At 35.6% G+C, this 15,104-nt stretch overlaps 3 protein-coding genes and 1 pseudogene across 8 annotated transcripts; 1 reads left to right on the forward strand and 3 right to left on the reverse strand.

Moving 5' to 3' along the window:
* Positions 1-2,014: 2,014 nt before the first annotated feature.
* Positions 2,015-13,364, reverse strand: LOC106774363. 6 transcript variants are annotated; one of them, XM_022785881.1, is made up of 8 exons: positions 13,139-13,364; positions 10,358-10,419; positions 10,127-10,263; positions 9,929-10,014; positions 7,057-7,224; positions 3,188-3,298; positions 2,768-2,834; positions 2,015-2,590 (listed from the first exon to the last, which is right to left on the reverse strand). In XM_022785881.1, the coding sequence occupies exons 3-8, from the start codon at positions 10,254-10,256 to the stop codon at positions 2,310-2,312; spliced, it is 843 nt and encodes a 280-aa protein (XP_022641602.1). In that variant the 5' UTR covers positions 10,257-10,263; positions 10,358-10,419; positions 13,139-13,364; the 3' UTR covers positions 2,015-2,309. The 6 variants fall into 6 exon arrangements, with proteins under 6 accessions (XP_022641602.1, XP_014516823.1, XP_022641601.1 ...); XM_014661337.2 differs by having other exon boundaries at positions 10,358-10,417; positions 13,136-13,364; XM_022785880.1 differs by having other exon boundaries at positions 10,347-10,419; positions 13,139-13,363.
* LOC111242472 lies at positions 3,310-7,044 on the reverse strand. The gene has a single exon (XM_022785883.1). It carries the CDS (start codon positions 5,791-5,793, stop codon positions 5,221-5,223), a length of 573 nt encoding a protein of 190 aa, XP_022641604.1. The 5' UTR covers positions 5,794-7,044; the 3' UTR covers positions 3,310-5,220.
* A 222-nt stretch (positions 13,365-13,586) lies between the features above and the next one.
* On the reverse strand, positions 13,587-13,940 carry LOC106773500 (syntaxin-related protein KNOLLE-like). Its single transcript, XM_014660184.1, has one exon. The coding sequence runs from the start codon at positions 13,938-13,940 to the stop codon at positions 13,587-13,589; it is 354 nt and encodes a 117-aa protein (XP_014515670.1).
* LOC106773501 lies at positions 13,939-14,892 on the forward strand (annotated as a pseudogene).
* Positions 14,893-15,104: the final 212 nt, after the last annotated feature.

The raw sequence follows: 15,104 nt of genomic DNA on the forward strand, positions 1-15,104 counted from the left end.
GTTAATCACAATTGTCTTACAAAATTTCAAATCATGTACCTATATATGGAGTAAGTCAAATTAGACACATTTTAATCGATTACGCTTAGTCAACATATTTAAAAATATGATCATTAAAAACAATGAAACAATTTTCAAATCTTTAACAAACTTAATTGAATACATGATCCAAGTAATCAATTAAGCTTTAACACTTAACATATTTTTGAAAATCTTTTCTTCTCAAAATCCATCACAACACACTTGAAAAATATTTGTACAAAGACATGAATTTTAATCAATTTAACCATGTAATCGATTTAAAATTTGTTTTGCCACAATTTAAAAAATTGTCTTGATAACCTTAATTGATTAACACAATATTGTAATTGATTAAGTCACACAGATATACTTGGTACATAGACCTGTCAAATAAGTCCCTATAATAGGCCCTGGCCCTAGCCCATGTGGGTTAGGGCCAAAAAAGTCCACGGGGCCAAAAAGGCCCTTTATTAAAAAAGTCTCCAGGGCTAAAAAGCCCCGAAACCCTGTGGGTCAGGGCCAACCCATGGGCTTTCTTTTTTACAAAAAAAAACTAAATATTCAATAATAAATTACATTTTTACAGAGAAAAGAAACACTTATATTAAGTGTTATAACTTGAAAATTTTAAATTATGAAGCACACAAACTCAATCAGAGAAAAAGCTATCAACTTATATAGCAGCCAAAATCACAAACAGTAAAGAATGATTGTCAAAAAAACTTGAATGTGAAGATTGGTGGCAGTGTTTATTTTAGATGCTCTCTAACCAGGCATAGTCAGTTGATTTACTCCAATACCTTATTAACATCTGGAAAGTAATTTTGCCTACTATAATTATTGCATATTTGAAAACAGATATGTCCAATGAGAGAAAAAAAAAGATACTGTATACATCCAGAATTGGAAACTAAAAAAAGAGATATTTTTAAAATATATGATTATTTAATATTAATTTTGATTCAATAATGACTATAAATTGTTTTAATTAAAATATATGTGTGCTTGAGTTTTTTTTTTTTGAAAGAAAAAATAAAAAGAACATTAATATCATAATTATAAAAATGAATATAAATAATTTTTATTAATTTTATAAATAATTTTGTTAAAAATAATCTTTTAGTTTATCAAAATAGTAAGTTTTAGAAATAATTAAATAATTAATAATGTTTAATTTACAAAATATTACCAACAGAAATTAATAAGATAATAATTTTAATTAAAATATATATTTAATAAGATAATAACGTTTAAGCTAAAATTAGTTTATGAAAAATAATTATTTTTACTTTTCTATTTTTCAAACGTAATCATTTAAAAGAACACTACGTTAGTTAGTATTTAAAACGTACACCAATTGTCTCAAAACTAACCAATGTTATTTTGTGAAAAAAATGTTTTGACAAAATTTATATATATAATTAATTGACAACTTGTTTATAATAATAATATTATAACAATAAAATTCAAAAGTTAGAAAGAAATATTTATTATTATAATAATAAGATTTAATATAATATAATATATAATATTTATAATATAATATATTAGAGAGAAAGAGTAAAATTATAATAAATTATATATATATATATATATATATATATATATATATATAAATTATATTATTTCTAAAATTTAATTAAAGTTTTAAAATGAGATTAAAATTTAATTAAGTTTTAGAATGGAGTTAAACCCACTTTAACCCTGACCCTAACCCACTTGAGAAGGGGTTTTAGGGATTGAGGCTTTTTTCTGACCCTCTACTTAGGAGACTTCTTAAAATAGAGTTTTTTCAAGAGTGGGTTGAAGTTGGTCCTAGAACCATGGGTTAGTTTGAGACCTCTATTGGTACATGTGATTTTTCCATTTTCAAAACACATATTATGCATACATATGCATACAGTGGTATAAACACATTTCAAACAATAGTATGCAATAATCAACAAAGTATATCCATTTTGACAATTAGAATATGCATGAAAAAATCTCACAGTGAACATAAACAAATATAACACATATAACATAGTACATACACATGTGTGTTTTAATTAACAATGTATTGTCATAATAAAAAACAGATATCATAGAGATTGTGGATTCAGTTAATACTCTCTGCTTCCTCTATCAACAATCTCAAAAATACTAAACATGATCCGGCACAAACTTTCTATGATTTGCAACAAGGGCCAGACAAATTTCTCAATTGTTTCCATATTATGTAATCTCCAAGAATAATCTATTACACAAAAAATGCCATGAAGCATGAAAACTTGGAAACAAAGTGAGGCTCATGCAGGTGCAGCACTCAAGTTTTGACCACTAGATTTGTTTTTGCGGCCCCAAACAGGAGTGGTCTCAATAAGTTGATGAGGCACAAGTCGTCTCTCCCGCTTAGTTAGTTTCTTAAAGTTGTGAACTCTCAACCTAGCAATATCAGCCTCTTCTTTCGGAGTTATCTCTCTCACTACAATTGTTAGCCGGCATTCTGGTCTCATTATGGTCCCTGATTTTCCTTTGCCATGGAAGGCAATTCTCTTTTTGAAATACCCCTTTCCTACAAATGCTTCCGCTGCAAGAAGAAACAAGGAACCAGGATCATTAGATATAGAACAACAATTAAGCTTTTTATCATTAGATGAGGTCCGCTACATGGACTAAACAATCCTGCAATGTTCTATTTAAATAATGTAATAGAACAACTTCACTTCTAAGTTCTAACAATTTTGAACTTCAAGATATTTATTACCTACGATGAGACGTTCTGGATCTAAACCATGATTGTGAGAGGCATTTGCTCGGGCCGAATGAATAACCTGCAATGTGTAGGATATTAAAACAAATGCTGGCAATTCTGCTTTACCACATAGAAAGTAATAGAATAACCTTTCTCTCCAGTGAAATTGAACATAACCGGAATCTAAATAGTCACAAGTTGTGTTAAACGCAGGCAAAAAGCACTGAAGAGTAAGGATACTTCAGAATTTCATATTGGTATTATAAGTGAGAAAATGTAAAATGGCTAGGGCATGAGGAAAAAATATTGAGAAAAAAAATTTATTATAATTTGATGCAATCAAAGAGGAACTTTGAAAGCAATTAAATATTATAGTTTTTGCAATCTTCTTGTCCAATGTGGTGACAATAAAAAAACGCCTAGTATTACTACCTGATAAACAGTTTTTGCTGCTCTTTTTATTGTCAATTCCAGCTGCATCAATGCATCTTTAACAAGCATGCCACGAACCAGAGCAGCAACTAGGTTGACCTTCTTCGGACTCTTAAATACCATTGAAGACAGGGTATGAAAAAATCAGCTTATGAACTAAACAATGAATTACAATAGCTTAAAAAATGTTCTAACATGTCAGAAAAAATTGACATGCTGATTAAAATATCACAGAAGTTTCTTTAAAAAGAGCTATGCAAGGACACCACATAAATGAAATAAAACATTATAATTTTTTAATATTCCTATTATAGCTATGCTGAATATACTTGTGAAGATACACTGAGATACTTATTCATATTGTCAAATCAATTAGTCTGCACTAGTGCTTACTAGAAAACCAAACGCACCAATTGGGGGAAACATCGAATGTTAGAAAAGGAGAGATAAAACAATATAGTAGATACAGTTAAAGATAGATTGGTAAGGAGAGCAGGGATGGGGGGACTATGAAACTACAGGGAAAAATGGAATATAACCATTTGAATGCTACATACAGGCACGTTCAACCTTTTTATTGTTATATATCTAACAGATTAGGATCATATGGAAAGTCCTGGGGGAAAATGTCGATTAATTTAGCTCCTCTAAAGTGAGAGGAATGCACTTCAGCACTAACAATTGCTGATTAAAATATTGAAAGTTGAGATTGTAATTAACTTCAAAGTTTGTACTGTTGGAATCACCCCCACCTTGCCATTGGGGATTGCCTAAATTGTAACCTCAAAGCAGATACTTTAGTCCCACATCGACAAGGGTATATCCAACCTATAGTGTATATAAAGTAGAGAATCCTCAATTGGTACCTAAACGATGATGTTTCAGTCTCACGTTGTTTAGTGATATAGCTAGGGTATACAAGTGGGATGCAAACCTTGATTTATAAGACTGAAGTTGAGTTAGACTTATACCCAAAGTTTAAGAGTTAGACATGTACTTGATTTTGTCACGACACTCAACAGTTGATCATTCAATCAAAAGTAATAAGTGCCCTTTATTAGCTTGGTTGTTGCATTGTTTAAAAGTATGTCATTTGGATTACATATTCACGTCATTGTCATCATTATTATGTCATATCTAGCAGTTCTGAAATGATATCAGAGATATAAAGATGTGCCACTTGATAGATTTCTAGATTGAGAATCTAATCACAACGCTCTTCCTCACCCAAGAACACAAGAAGAGCAGAGAGATTAAGGAATGTATTCGTAGTCACAATGTCTGTACAGCAGGTAACAGAGGCTTAACCCTCTTCACAGGTCAAACCTGTCAAACAACTAATTCTCCAAAAGTCCCCTTCTAACTATACAGTCANTCTATTTATAGAGTCCTCTCCTTCCTACCCTAATCCCCTTTTCCCTTACCCTTATTCTATACCCTAACAATACACCCCCCGCAGAACAACCTTGTCCTCAAGGTTAGAATAGGGAAGCTTGGTCTCATGGCTCCTCTTCCTCATCGGGTTCCCATATGAAGGAAACCCATTGGCTTTGCCCTTCAATTCAAGTCAGGGGGCTTGAGCGGTGGCAAATTTTCCTCTTTTCTCCTTTCACGTACTCTGAATTCGATAGGTTGCGGGTATTCCTTTCCCTCCAGTCCCCAGTGGTTCTTGGAACTCTAATCGCGCCACCACCCCGCCGTTCGTCCCCACGAACTCTGGTTCTTGGGCGCGATCCCCCTCCCGTCGTATGCTCACCCAATTTCTTGAGTGATATCTGATGTACCCTCCCCCGTTCCGACGACAGCCCAGTGGGCTCAGCACAAACCAGACTATACTGGCCCAATATCTGCTCCATCTCCTCCCTTTGCTTCTCAATAAGGCCTTGGCAATTCTGGATCTCCTCCTTGGCCTCCAACGAGCCCAATTCCCAATCTAATAGGCCAGCTTCTACGTCAACTATTTTTGACAAAGTCCTGGATCCCACTATTTCTCTTTCTAACGTGGGGTCATCTTTGATTATCTTCTCCTCCCCTTATCGGTGCACCATAGTTAACGTCTCCCAATCCACCGTCACCTTCCCCAATTTTCTCCACCATTCCATACCGAGAATCAACTCCACACCTCCTAGCCAGAACCAGTAAAATCGTTGAACAACGTCTACCATCTTTAATGCCGCCTGTTCATAGCACCCACTGATCTTCTTCCTTTGTCCTTCTCTTTTGGACCCATTTTCCACGGCAGCGTCATGTGCGTCGTTCCCTGCTTTGGTATTGCTCTCGGGATCAGCCATGCCCCACTCCTCACGTGCCCTCACAACGCGTTCGACTGCCTTAAACAATTCGTAATCGAAATTCAGCGACAACTTGCCTCCAGCGGTGGCCGTTCTCTTGAAGCAGTCGTAGTCCGAGAGCAACGCATGCCACTTGCGGCGGCACTGCGTGAGGTTGCATTGCACGTCCAAGGCGGCGCAGTTCTGGGCGATGATTTTCCACTGCTGGTAAGGGGAGAGTGCGACGGAGCAGTCGGCTTCCACCGCTGCGATTTCGTTCACCAGAATGAGCGACTCGAGGATGCTCCAATCTGGAGCCTCTGACGAGGTCATCATCGTCGTAAATCTTCATTTCTTTTTGCCCTCCATGGTTCAGGCAGTCCCCCTACCTGGTGCGCCACCCCTTCAACGGTTGTGCCCCTCCGTTCTCCAAATCGCCACACCATTGCCCTCTTCAGTCCTTCCCAAGAATGATTCTTGGCTTTAGCTTTCCAGGCTTGGATCCAATAGGTAGCACTTCCTTCCATGCTACTGTATGCCCGACGCACTTTTTCTTCCTCTATCACCCCTTGGGTCTCAAATCTTGGCGTATTACTACATAATCTTGGCATATTGTTGCCATGTTCATTTTCAATTTGTGGGTCCTCCTCTCGAAGGTATCGTTTCTTCCTTCCATGCTTCCACCCTTTCTTGATCACTTCTTGATCCCTTCTTGATCTGGCAATCCCCTCCCCAGCCGATCAGGCAGGTCAGACCAATTGATAGATTCCTAGATTGAGAATCTAATCACAACGCTCTTCCTCACCCAAGAACACAAGAAGAGCAGAGAGATTAAGGAATGTATTCGTGTCACAATGTCTGTACAGCAGGTAACAGAGGCTTAACCCTCTTCACAGGTCAAACCTGTCAAACAACTAATTCTCCAAAAGTCCCCTTCTAACTATACAGTCAATCTATTTATAGAGTCCTCTCCTTCCTACCCTAATCCCCTTTTCCCTTACCCTTATTCTATATCCTAACACCACTGGTATTTTGTCAATTCTTGCGTTCAACAGTGGCAGTTAGTTGCACTTGGAAAGATGAAACTAGTCCATTCCAATAGAGTACAGCAAATTCTTTTACTTTATGCACTCTCAAAACTGTTTTGAAGGAGAAAAACAGTTTCGATAATAGCATGCTCTTGAATTAGTTAACTTTATAAAAAAAAAAATCGTTTTTTTTCTTTAAATATTTTTTGGCTTGTCAATAGCACCTCATAAAATAGTGTAATCACAGAACAGCATTGTAGAGCGGCTAGAGAAGGCCAAAATTTCTAAATACAATCATCACATGCATTATACTGAATGAATAAAGTAGAATCTGTTAAACTATTTAAGCAATTAAAAGACCATTTTCCTTTGATGTTGCCATGTTGGGTATATTAAATGTTATAAGTTTTCATATTGTACTTTTAAGCACTTTAGAATCATTTCAAACAAAATTCACTCAACATATATTTTGTTCAGGTCTGCCAAACATGCCCTTAATGAAGGGAAACCAACAGACGCATATAAGAAAACCAAAAGCAAACAATGATGAATAGTGATATGGATCTCAAACCTGCTTTATTCCCTTTAATATTGCTTGAACCGTTTCTGGCTTAGTAACAGCTTTCTGCTTCTGGTCTTCACCTTTTGAACCACCCAAAGATGAAACTGGGACTAAAGGTGACAAAACAGGTGCTTCCTCAGATGAATTTGCCAGCAATGGAGCAGTACTTGAAATTCCCTGAAACGGAAATAATCAAGTAATAAAAGAAAAAAAAGATGAAGGTAAGAAGAGAGTAGCAAAGCAACAATAATCCATGCAGAGACATAAAATTATGAAACTTATAACACTAGCTTAGTAAACCCAGAGGTTTTAGTTTGATGCTTTGGAAAATATTAAATATGAACAAACCTGTTTATTAAAATCTCCAAACATAATTCAGTATGATCACAAAGTCTAAGAAAGTGTTTGCACAATTTAGGGCGCAGCAACAAGAATTGTTGTGAAAGTAATTTTGTTTTCAAATAAAAAACAAATCCATAAAGAAAGAAGTGATATACAAATATAGGAGGATAAGATATCTCTGACAAGACAAATAATTAAAGAAAAGATTATAAAGAACCAACAAAACAGAAGTCAAGACTAACAGTGTACAACCCACTTAAAAGACCAAGTATCTAGTACCAAAGAGAAGCCAAAAACCTTATTCTTTCGCAAAACATTTCAGTGGCCAACCTCAAACATTATTCTTTCCAAATCCTTCTATTACATCTTCATCCATTATTGCAGCTGCTATGTACAGACTTCTGTAACTATAGAAGGGTCGAGAATCACATTCTCTGAACTGTAATAGATGAAAGACTAACATAAGGAGAGATTGTATGTCTAGGGTTTTGCTATGATTAAGATTACCAAAGTTAAATTCCCATTTTATATAATCATCCTGAAGAAAATAAAAAGGAGTGATTCTGTTAAGAGGGAATATTATAGAGGCATGGAAAGACCTCAATGACAGAGGAGCCACCAACACAACCCTTGCCCAAATGTTTTGGGAAAGAATAAGGCTTTTTGTGTCTCGTGGTTGCAGACTCCTGTACTAACCCAAAAGCATCCGTCTTTGCTTTCCATCTTATATTTTTTTGTTGATGACTTGAGACCAACTAATCCAAAAAATTTAAGCTACTATGTGAAAACTCAAAAGTGGTTTATAAGTAAAGCACCTCCTCATGCAAGCCCGATGGAAGTTTGAAGTGTTGATAATGCACAAATCCCCATCCAACCTTGTGCTTAATTTAACTTAAACCTAGTGAACGGCCAGACAGGATTGAACTTTTCACTTGGTCATAGTCAATATGATATCACGTCAATGACAAATGATCTCAAGGCTATACTATTAGGAAATGGCTAGTGAACAATTTCATATCTAACATTTCCCAACTTAACAAATAGTCCTCAATCCACCCATAACAGACCTGAGTAAGTCTAGTATAATTTATTCTAAAGTCAAACCAGCACGAAAGATGTTAGAGGGGAATGTTAAACTGAAGAATGAAATTCAACCACCTAAAGATTATACGTTATCCAAAAAGGAAAAGCCTTTGGGTTTTCTCTTAAAAAAATACCCAAATTAAACCAAACTCCATTGAGAGTTTCGATTAGCAACCATAGAAGCAAAGGGTTTGCATTCATCATTTAACATGTAACTGCCAGCCAAACTGCTTTTCTTAACTAATATTTTCGATTTGCACGACCACGCATGATTGTGTTGTGTAGCTGTGGGTAACTTATCAGTGGCTGCATTGCATGGATCTTTTCTGTTTTTTATGGCATCTTTTCAGGTTATTTTCTTTTTCTCTCTCTGTAACAGGTTTTCTTTTATGTTCTCCTATTTCTAAGATTTTCTCTTATGTTGTGCAACAGCAAGAACATCAACGAAGGGGTAAAACTTTGTTGTTGCTATTGACAAAAATAATGTTGCTAACTCATCTTCTTCCTCTCTTCACTGCACTCACTGTGCCAATCAGGATATACCCAGAATATTTGCTACCAAAAACATGGTTTCCCCTCCACTAATGACAGCACAAGACATAACCTCTCTATAGAGGAGCAAACATGAGAATCCACTATTCCATTGCAAGAGACAACAATTGCAATTATTTAATATACACTAGTTAACTTTAACTCGGTTACTATTATTACTACATATATCCTTTGATAGACTTCTTTAATCAAGAAGTCAAGAAAATGAGTAAAAACACACCAGACAAACTCAACACAGTGAATAACCTCTTTTGTATTCAGCGAATGAAAGAATACAATGTTCCCACAGCTATCAAGGAAACCTAACCTCCCTCCACTGGACTGAGATCCAGTAAACAATACAATCAATATTCAAAAAACCCCTCCCTTCTCAACAAACTCTTTATTTATACTCTCATATACTTCTAACTAACTCCTAACTGACTTCTTTGCTTCCCGCCTTTTTTATTCTTTCATACATATACTTTTAATCCCCTATCATCCTTGCTGGAAAAATAAAATTCACTATAGTACATGAAAATGCTCTACCTTCCCAGTTCATACTATTAGAGTAGAGAGGTTAAGAAAATGCCTTAGCATCCATTAATTTTAAAGTTTGGCAGAATTAATTTTGACAAAAAAAATCTTAAACTGGCACTTGTGATTTGAATGTCATCCAAAGAACTCCAATTTTTTAACACCTCTCACACCCAATGACACTCTTATTTCCCTTCATCTCTCTTTTTATAACATCACCATCACATGTCTCACTTCTCTCTCTCTCAGGGTATAAACACCGCAACTGGATGTCCGCAAAACTTTTTCCAAACCATAGATTTTAGTGCCAAAACGATTTAACAAGTCATTCAAAACAAAGCCTTAGTTTTACTATACCAGTGATCATGCCATCAAAACATAATTTTACCTGATGTTGGAAACCCAGAAAAATAGGTCTTGAGAAACAGGGCAAAGTTGGCGTCGTTATTGTCCACGCTCTTCTCCCTATCTGACCTATAATACCAAAGCAAGTTTTACCCTAACAAATCCTTAAAGGTCACAAATTTCACAGAACTAAGACCCCATAAGTGAAAACACAAAAAATGCAATAGAGAAAAGTCTTAACCTTGTGAAAGAGAAGAGGCTAAGCGAGAAATGACAAGGCTTGGAGCTGAAGGATTGGCATGGTGATGATCCACAACTCGCTTGTGAATGTGGCGAAGAAAGGGAAAAATGTGTCTCTGCCACTGCACCATCTTTGGTCTGTGGAATGGAACAGAGATAATGTAGTTAGATACTCAAACTAAAGAAAGCAAGCAAGATGAACAAAAGTGTATGGAACATACCAAGGCAATACCTTCGACTGTGTTGTTGTGTTTCTTGTTCAGAGGTAGGGCTACCCGTAACACTCCAAAATCTGGAATTTTTGGAAACATGTAGAATTTTAAATTTTTGTAATCGTGAATAGAATCATTCTATTTTAATATATAATCATTTGATTTTAAAATTTTAGAAATCTATATTAAAATTCTTTCACATTCCTCAACAAGTGAAATTTATCACTTTTATAATCCAATAAATATGTTCGTTTAAAATCACAACATAAATAAAAATGTTTATGAATTGAAATTAGGAATTATCCAAATCCAGCCCAAAAGAAATATTAATACAATCCTTTACATGAATAGATATACTTTAAATAAAACTCTCATTGTCAAACCCCTCTCTCTTTGATCATATTACTCCTACAATGCTTGTGTTCCTCACTGAACTCCTGTATAACATTCGTTATACGATCATTGCACAGCTACATACACAAACTAGTAAACACACAAGTATGGGTGAGCTAAGAAATTCAATTAATATGTTATTCAAATCTACTAACTTATGATCACATAGTAAAATTAACAAATTAAACAGTTAACTAAATATCAAAAAATTTGACAACTTGTAATTCATTCACACAACCATGATTCATTCTTATAGTAAATTATTGCAATCATTTAATAAGCCCTTTTTAAATAACCATTCACATACAAGGTTGAACCAATTTATACTCACATTCATAAACACATTGGGTACCATCAATCACTTAGGTTATATCATACCTTGCATCACAATATTTCAATCTATGATTTAAGTTTCTATTATGCAAAACAGAGTGATTTTACGTCTATTTCATTATATTTAATGCAAAGACTCCACACAATAACTAGTTTAAGATATTTAAGCAATATGCGCTAGTAATATTAATATAATATCTAACAATAGACTAGAACCATTATCCAAAGCATTCACACATCATGACATCACCATTTAGACCAAAAATAATTTAACCTTATTCATACCATTAATAAGGCTATATTCCTGTTAAACTGATATCAGTCGCACAAAATCAGAACAAAGCTAGATTTCCCCACTAATAAAGTATAGGGATAACCTAGGTATCAATTCTTAGACTCGGCACAGTTAAGCTTTAGAAATGATTGGTTAAAGTCTTGTTATTTTACTAACTATTTCTATATATTATGACAAGATGGGGAAAGAAATTAATTGCAAAAGAAATTTGAAAAGAAAAGAAATAAGAAAAGAAATCTGTTCAAAAAGAGAAGAAGAAAATAAAATGTAAAGAAATAAAACCTACACTAAAGTAATGAAGAGATTGAACCTAACTATGCATACAAGTCAAACAGTAGCTAAACTAACCTATGAATGCTATGAAACAATGATGCAAGAAGATTAAGAGTAAAACTAGATATAGAAACTAATGATACATGAAAGCAATGAACAGTTTAATGAAAAGAAATGGTATATACACATAACAGAACCAAAAGAATGGAAAATTGCATTATCTAAGCTAATGTATCTAATCTCTATTCACAGGAATACCAAAATCAAAGAATCAAAATAAGAAGTATTGGCTAAAGCAGAAACTAGAATCAAATTCATAAAGGATTAGTGTAAAGAATGTTTGATCACTTTTCAGGAAGACATCATGTAAAAATAAGCCCACTTTGGGGTCTTAAAGTTCATTTTCAGAACTAAAAATCAGTGATCTCCAATCAATTCACCAAACCAAAGTGAATCCAACACTAACTTGTGTTTCTAACCAATATAAGAAATAGAAACCTATTCTACAACCATTATTATCAACATATCAACCTGAATCCTTTCAAACAGAAGCTAAAAAGAAATAAATCCTACATCTATACAATTCTAAAATCATAAAAGAAAACTAAAAAGTGAAGAAACAGTATCAACTTTCTACACCTATTACAGTCAAAAGCAAAATAAAAGAACCTAAGCTACTTTCAATTAAAACAAACTCTTTGCAGCATCTACCTAAACATTTCAACCAATTCATCAACTCCAACCAGAACCTAGAATCTAACAGGATTATATGCAAGAAATATAAATGCAGCTATTGCACTAAAACTAAATTCAGCAAATCAATTCATAATGCAAATTTAAATGCTAAAAGATAAAAGACATACAAGCATAGAAATTGGAATCAAATCACGGACACATGACAGTAGCAATTCAAAAGCTATACAATGCATCAAACCTAGAGTGAAACAGCAAAATGATAGTATTAAAATTAGAACCACAAATGTAAACATAATGCAGAATCCTAAACTTACAGAGAAATTAAATCAACATCAAAGATTAAAGCTAACCTAATTCAGACAACATCAGAAAGTAAATGAAAACCAAAAAAAATAAACATTAGAATTGAACTAAGAAAGCAAGTAAACTGCATGAAATCAAATTTGGAATCATAAAATGTACACAAAATAGAGACAACTCAAAGTAAAAGGAAGTTTATTGAAAAGAATTGAAGATTACAAGAGATACTACCAATAGAAGCGCGATTGAAAAGTCACCACGGGCTGTCACCACCGTGAGTGATCAATCCAAGTCCAGAGAATTCAGCATCTACACTATTGAAAGCGCTTAAAACCCTAGACTACGCAATTTCATTCGCTTTAGCTATTCTACTTGCTACAACTAAGAATGTAAAACTGTAAACAGAATTCTAAGGTGTGTAGGTGTCTCTTTGCATGGAAAAGAACCCCCTTTTATAGGGTTTGAAACTGGAACAAAGAAAGAAAAGAAAAAAATAGAAAAAAGGAACCTTTTTCACTATGCTTCGTGCTCTCTGATCGGATGCTTCTCGTTCGCTTTCTTCTTCAAGCCCTCCGATCACCCTCTTCAGTTTCTTTGCCAGTTCAAGCTCCTCCGGTCACGTGCCTTGGTCATTGCTGGTCAAGGTCGCGAGTTGCTCTCCTTCTCACTTCGCGCTAGCCCTAGCTTTGGGTTCTTTTTCCCAGCCCATCGGCCCAATTAACTTTCAGCTAGCAGCCGAAAGCTTCTGCCTCAGCAACGGAAGTTACTCCCTACACCTCCCCGTTTCCTCCCTCCACCTCCCCAACTTTCTTTAATTTTTCCTTATTGCAAAAATAACCTTTTATTTACCTTTTTTACCCTTTCTTTACTTTTTTTTACCCTTTTACTCCTGCTCACAACCCCGCCCCACCCCTCCACCTCCTTCAAGCTTTTGAATATAGATATAGAAGGTGTGTAGATCATATCTGCCTTAACCCTTGAAACTCCATCATCAGCTCGTTCAACTTCTTCCTCAGCCTATTGGTGACAGCGATCCGGGTTCGGTAGATGGTCGTCGTGTCGTCCTTGAGACCGGAGAGCCTTTGGTTGGCGGCGTTGGCCCGGTCCATCTCCTCGAGTTGGGTTTGAATCGTCCTGGCCTTCTTTAGGACTACAACAATGTTGGTGTTGATCCTGCTCCTTAGTGCCTTGAGCTCCTCAACCTTATGCAGAGACTTGCTCTCCTCGTTGGCTTGCTGCAAGCTGTCGAGGATGTCTCTGAGGGATCCCCTTTCAGTCTTCACCTTCTCAGCCTCTTCCAAAAAGATTCCCATGTCAGTGTCTAAGTAAACGTCGTTTTACCTTAAACGGATGTTGACATTTGTCGACGGAACCTCACATCCGTTTAAGGGAGGTTTCACGAATTTAGGGCGGTGGTGGAGAACTACATTACAACAATAAAGAACATGTGTTATGCGGTGTTGGAATTGATGGCAGAGGGGTTGGGGATAGGGTAGAGGAATACCTTGAGCGGGTTGCTGAAGGATGAAAAAAGTGATTCATGCTTCAGGAACCACTACCCGCCGTGCCCTGAGGTGCCAGCACTGAACTGGAATTTGGTTGGGTTTGGGGAGCACACGCCCTTGTTCACGGGGATTCCTGTGGTCGACTTCACGCACCCCGATGCCAAGAACCTCGTAGTGGAGGCCTTACGACTTCTTCAAGCTCGTGAACCATGGTGTTCCATTGGAGTTAGTGGCCAATTTAGGAAACGAAGCTCTCAGTTTCTTCAAAAAATCTCAGTCAGAGAAAGACAGGGTTGGTCCCCCGACCCTTTCGGCTATGGTAGCAAGAGGATTGGCCCAAACGGCAATGTCGGTTGGTTCGAATTCCTCCTCCTCAACACCAACCATAAGGTCATCTCACCCAAATCACTCTCCATTTTTCGTGAAAGTCCTCATCATTTCATGTAAAACAGAGTCCCCTTTTTTCTTCTCTCCTAAAAACATCATACTCACACGTTCATAATTGATATAATCAATTAAGTCTAAACCCAACATTTTAAAACAGAAGCAAAACATGTTTCAGCAGATTTTTATCAGATCACTGACATATGTCTGCAAATTTGAACATTTAAAATGGTGTCTTTGGTTTGTATTTAAAAGCTTGCAAACTAATCTTATTTGTAAAAACAGATAACTTTACTTTTTTTTGCTTTGATGTTTCGAAAAGTGTGAATTTTTTTGTGTTTTTCAACATTTGTAGCAGGAGTTAACTTCTGGGCAGAAATAGATCCAAATCTAAAATTTAAAGAAGGAACTTTTAATAAAGGGATAAAATAGGAATAGAAAAAAATAAAGTAAAGGGTAAAAAAGGAAGAAGAGAGGTGGAAGGAGCAAATGGGAAGGTGGAGGGAGCAACACCCCTCAGCAGCCAATCTTCACAACATCAGTGGCCTAAAATAGTGCAAAAAAAAATCAAATCTTGATAAGCAAAGG

Source organism: Vigna radiata, chromosome 9, assembly GCF_000741045.1.
Source record: "Vigna radiata var. radiata cultivar VC1973A chromosome 9, Vradiata_ver6, whole genome shotgun sequence".
Lineage (NCBI taxonomy): Eukaryota > Viridiplantae > Streptophyta > Magnoliopsida > Fabales > Fabaceae > Vigna > Vigna radiata.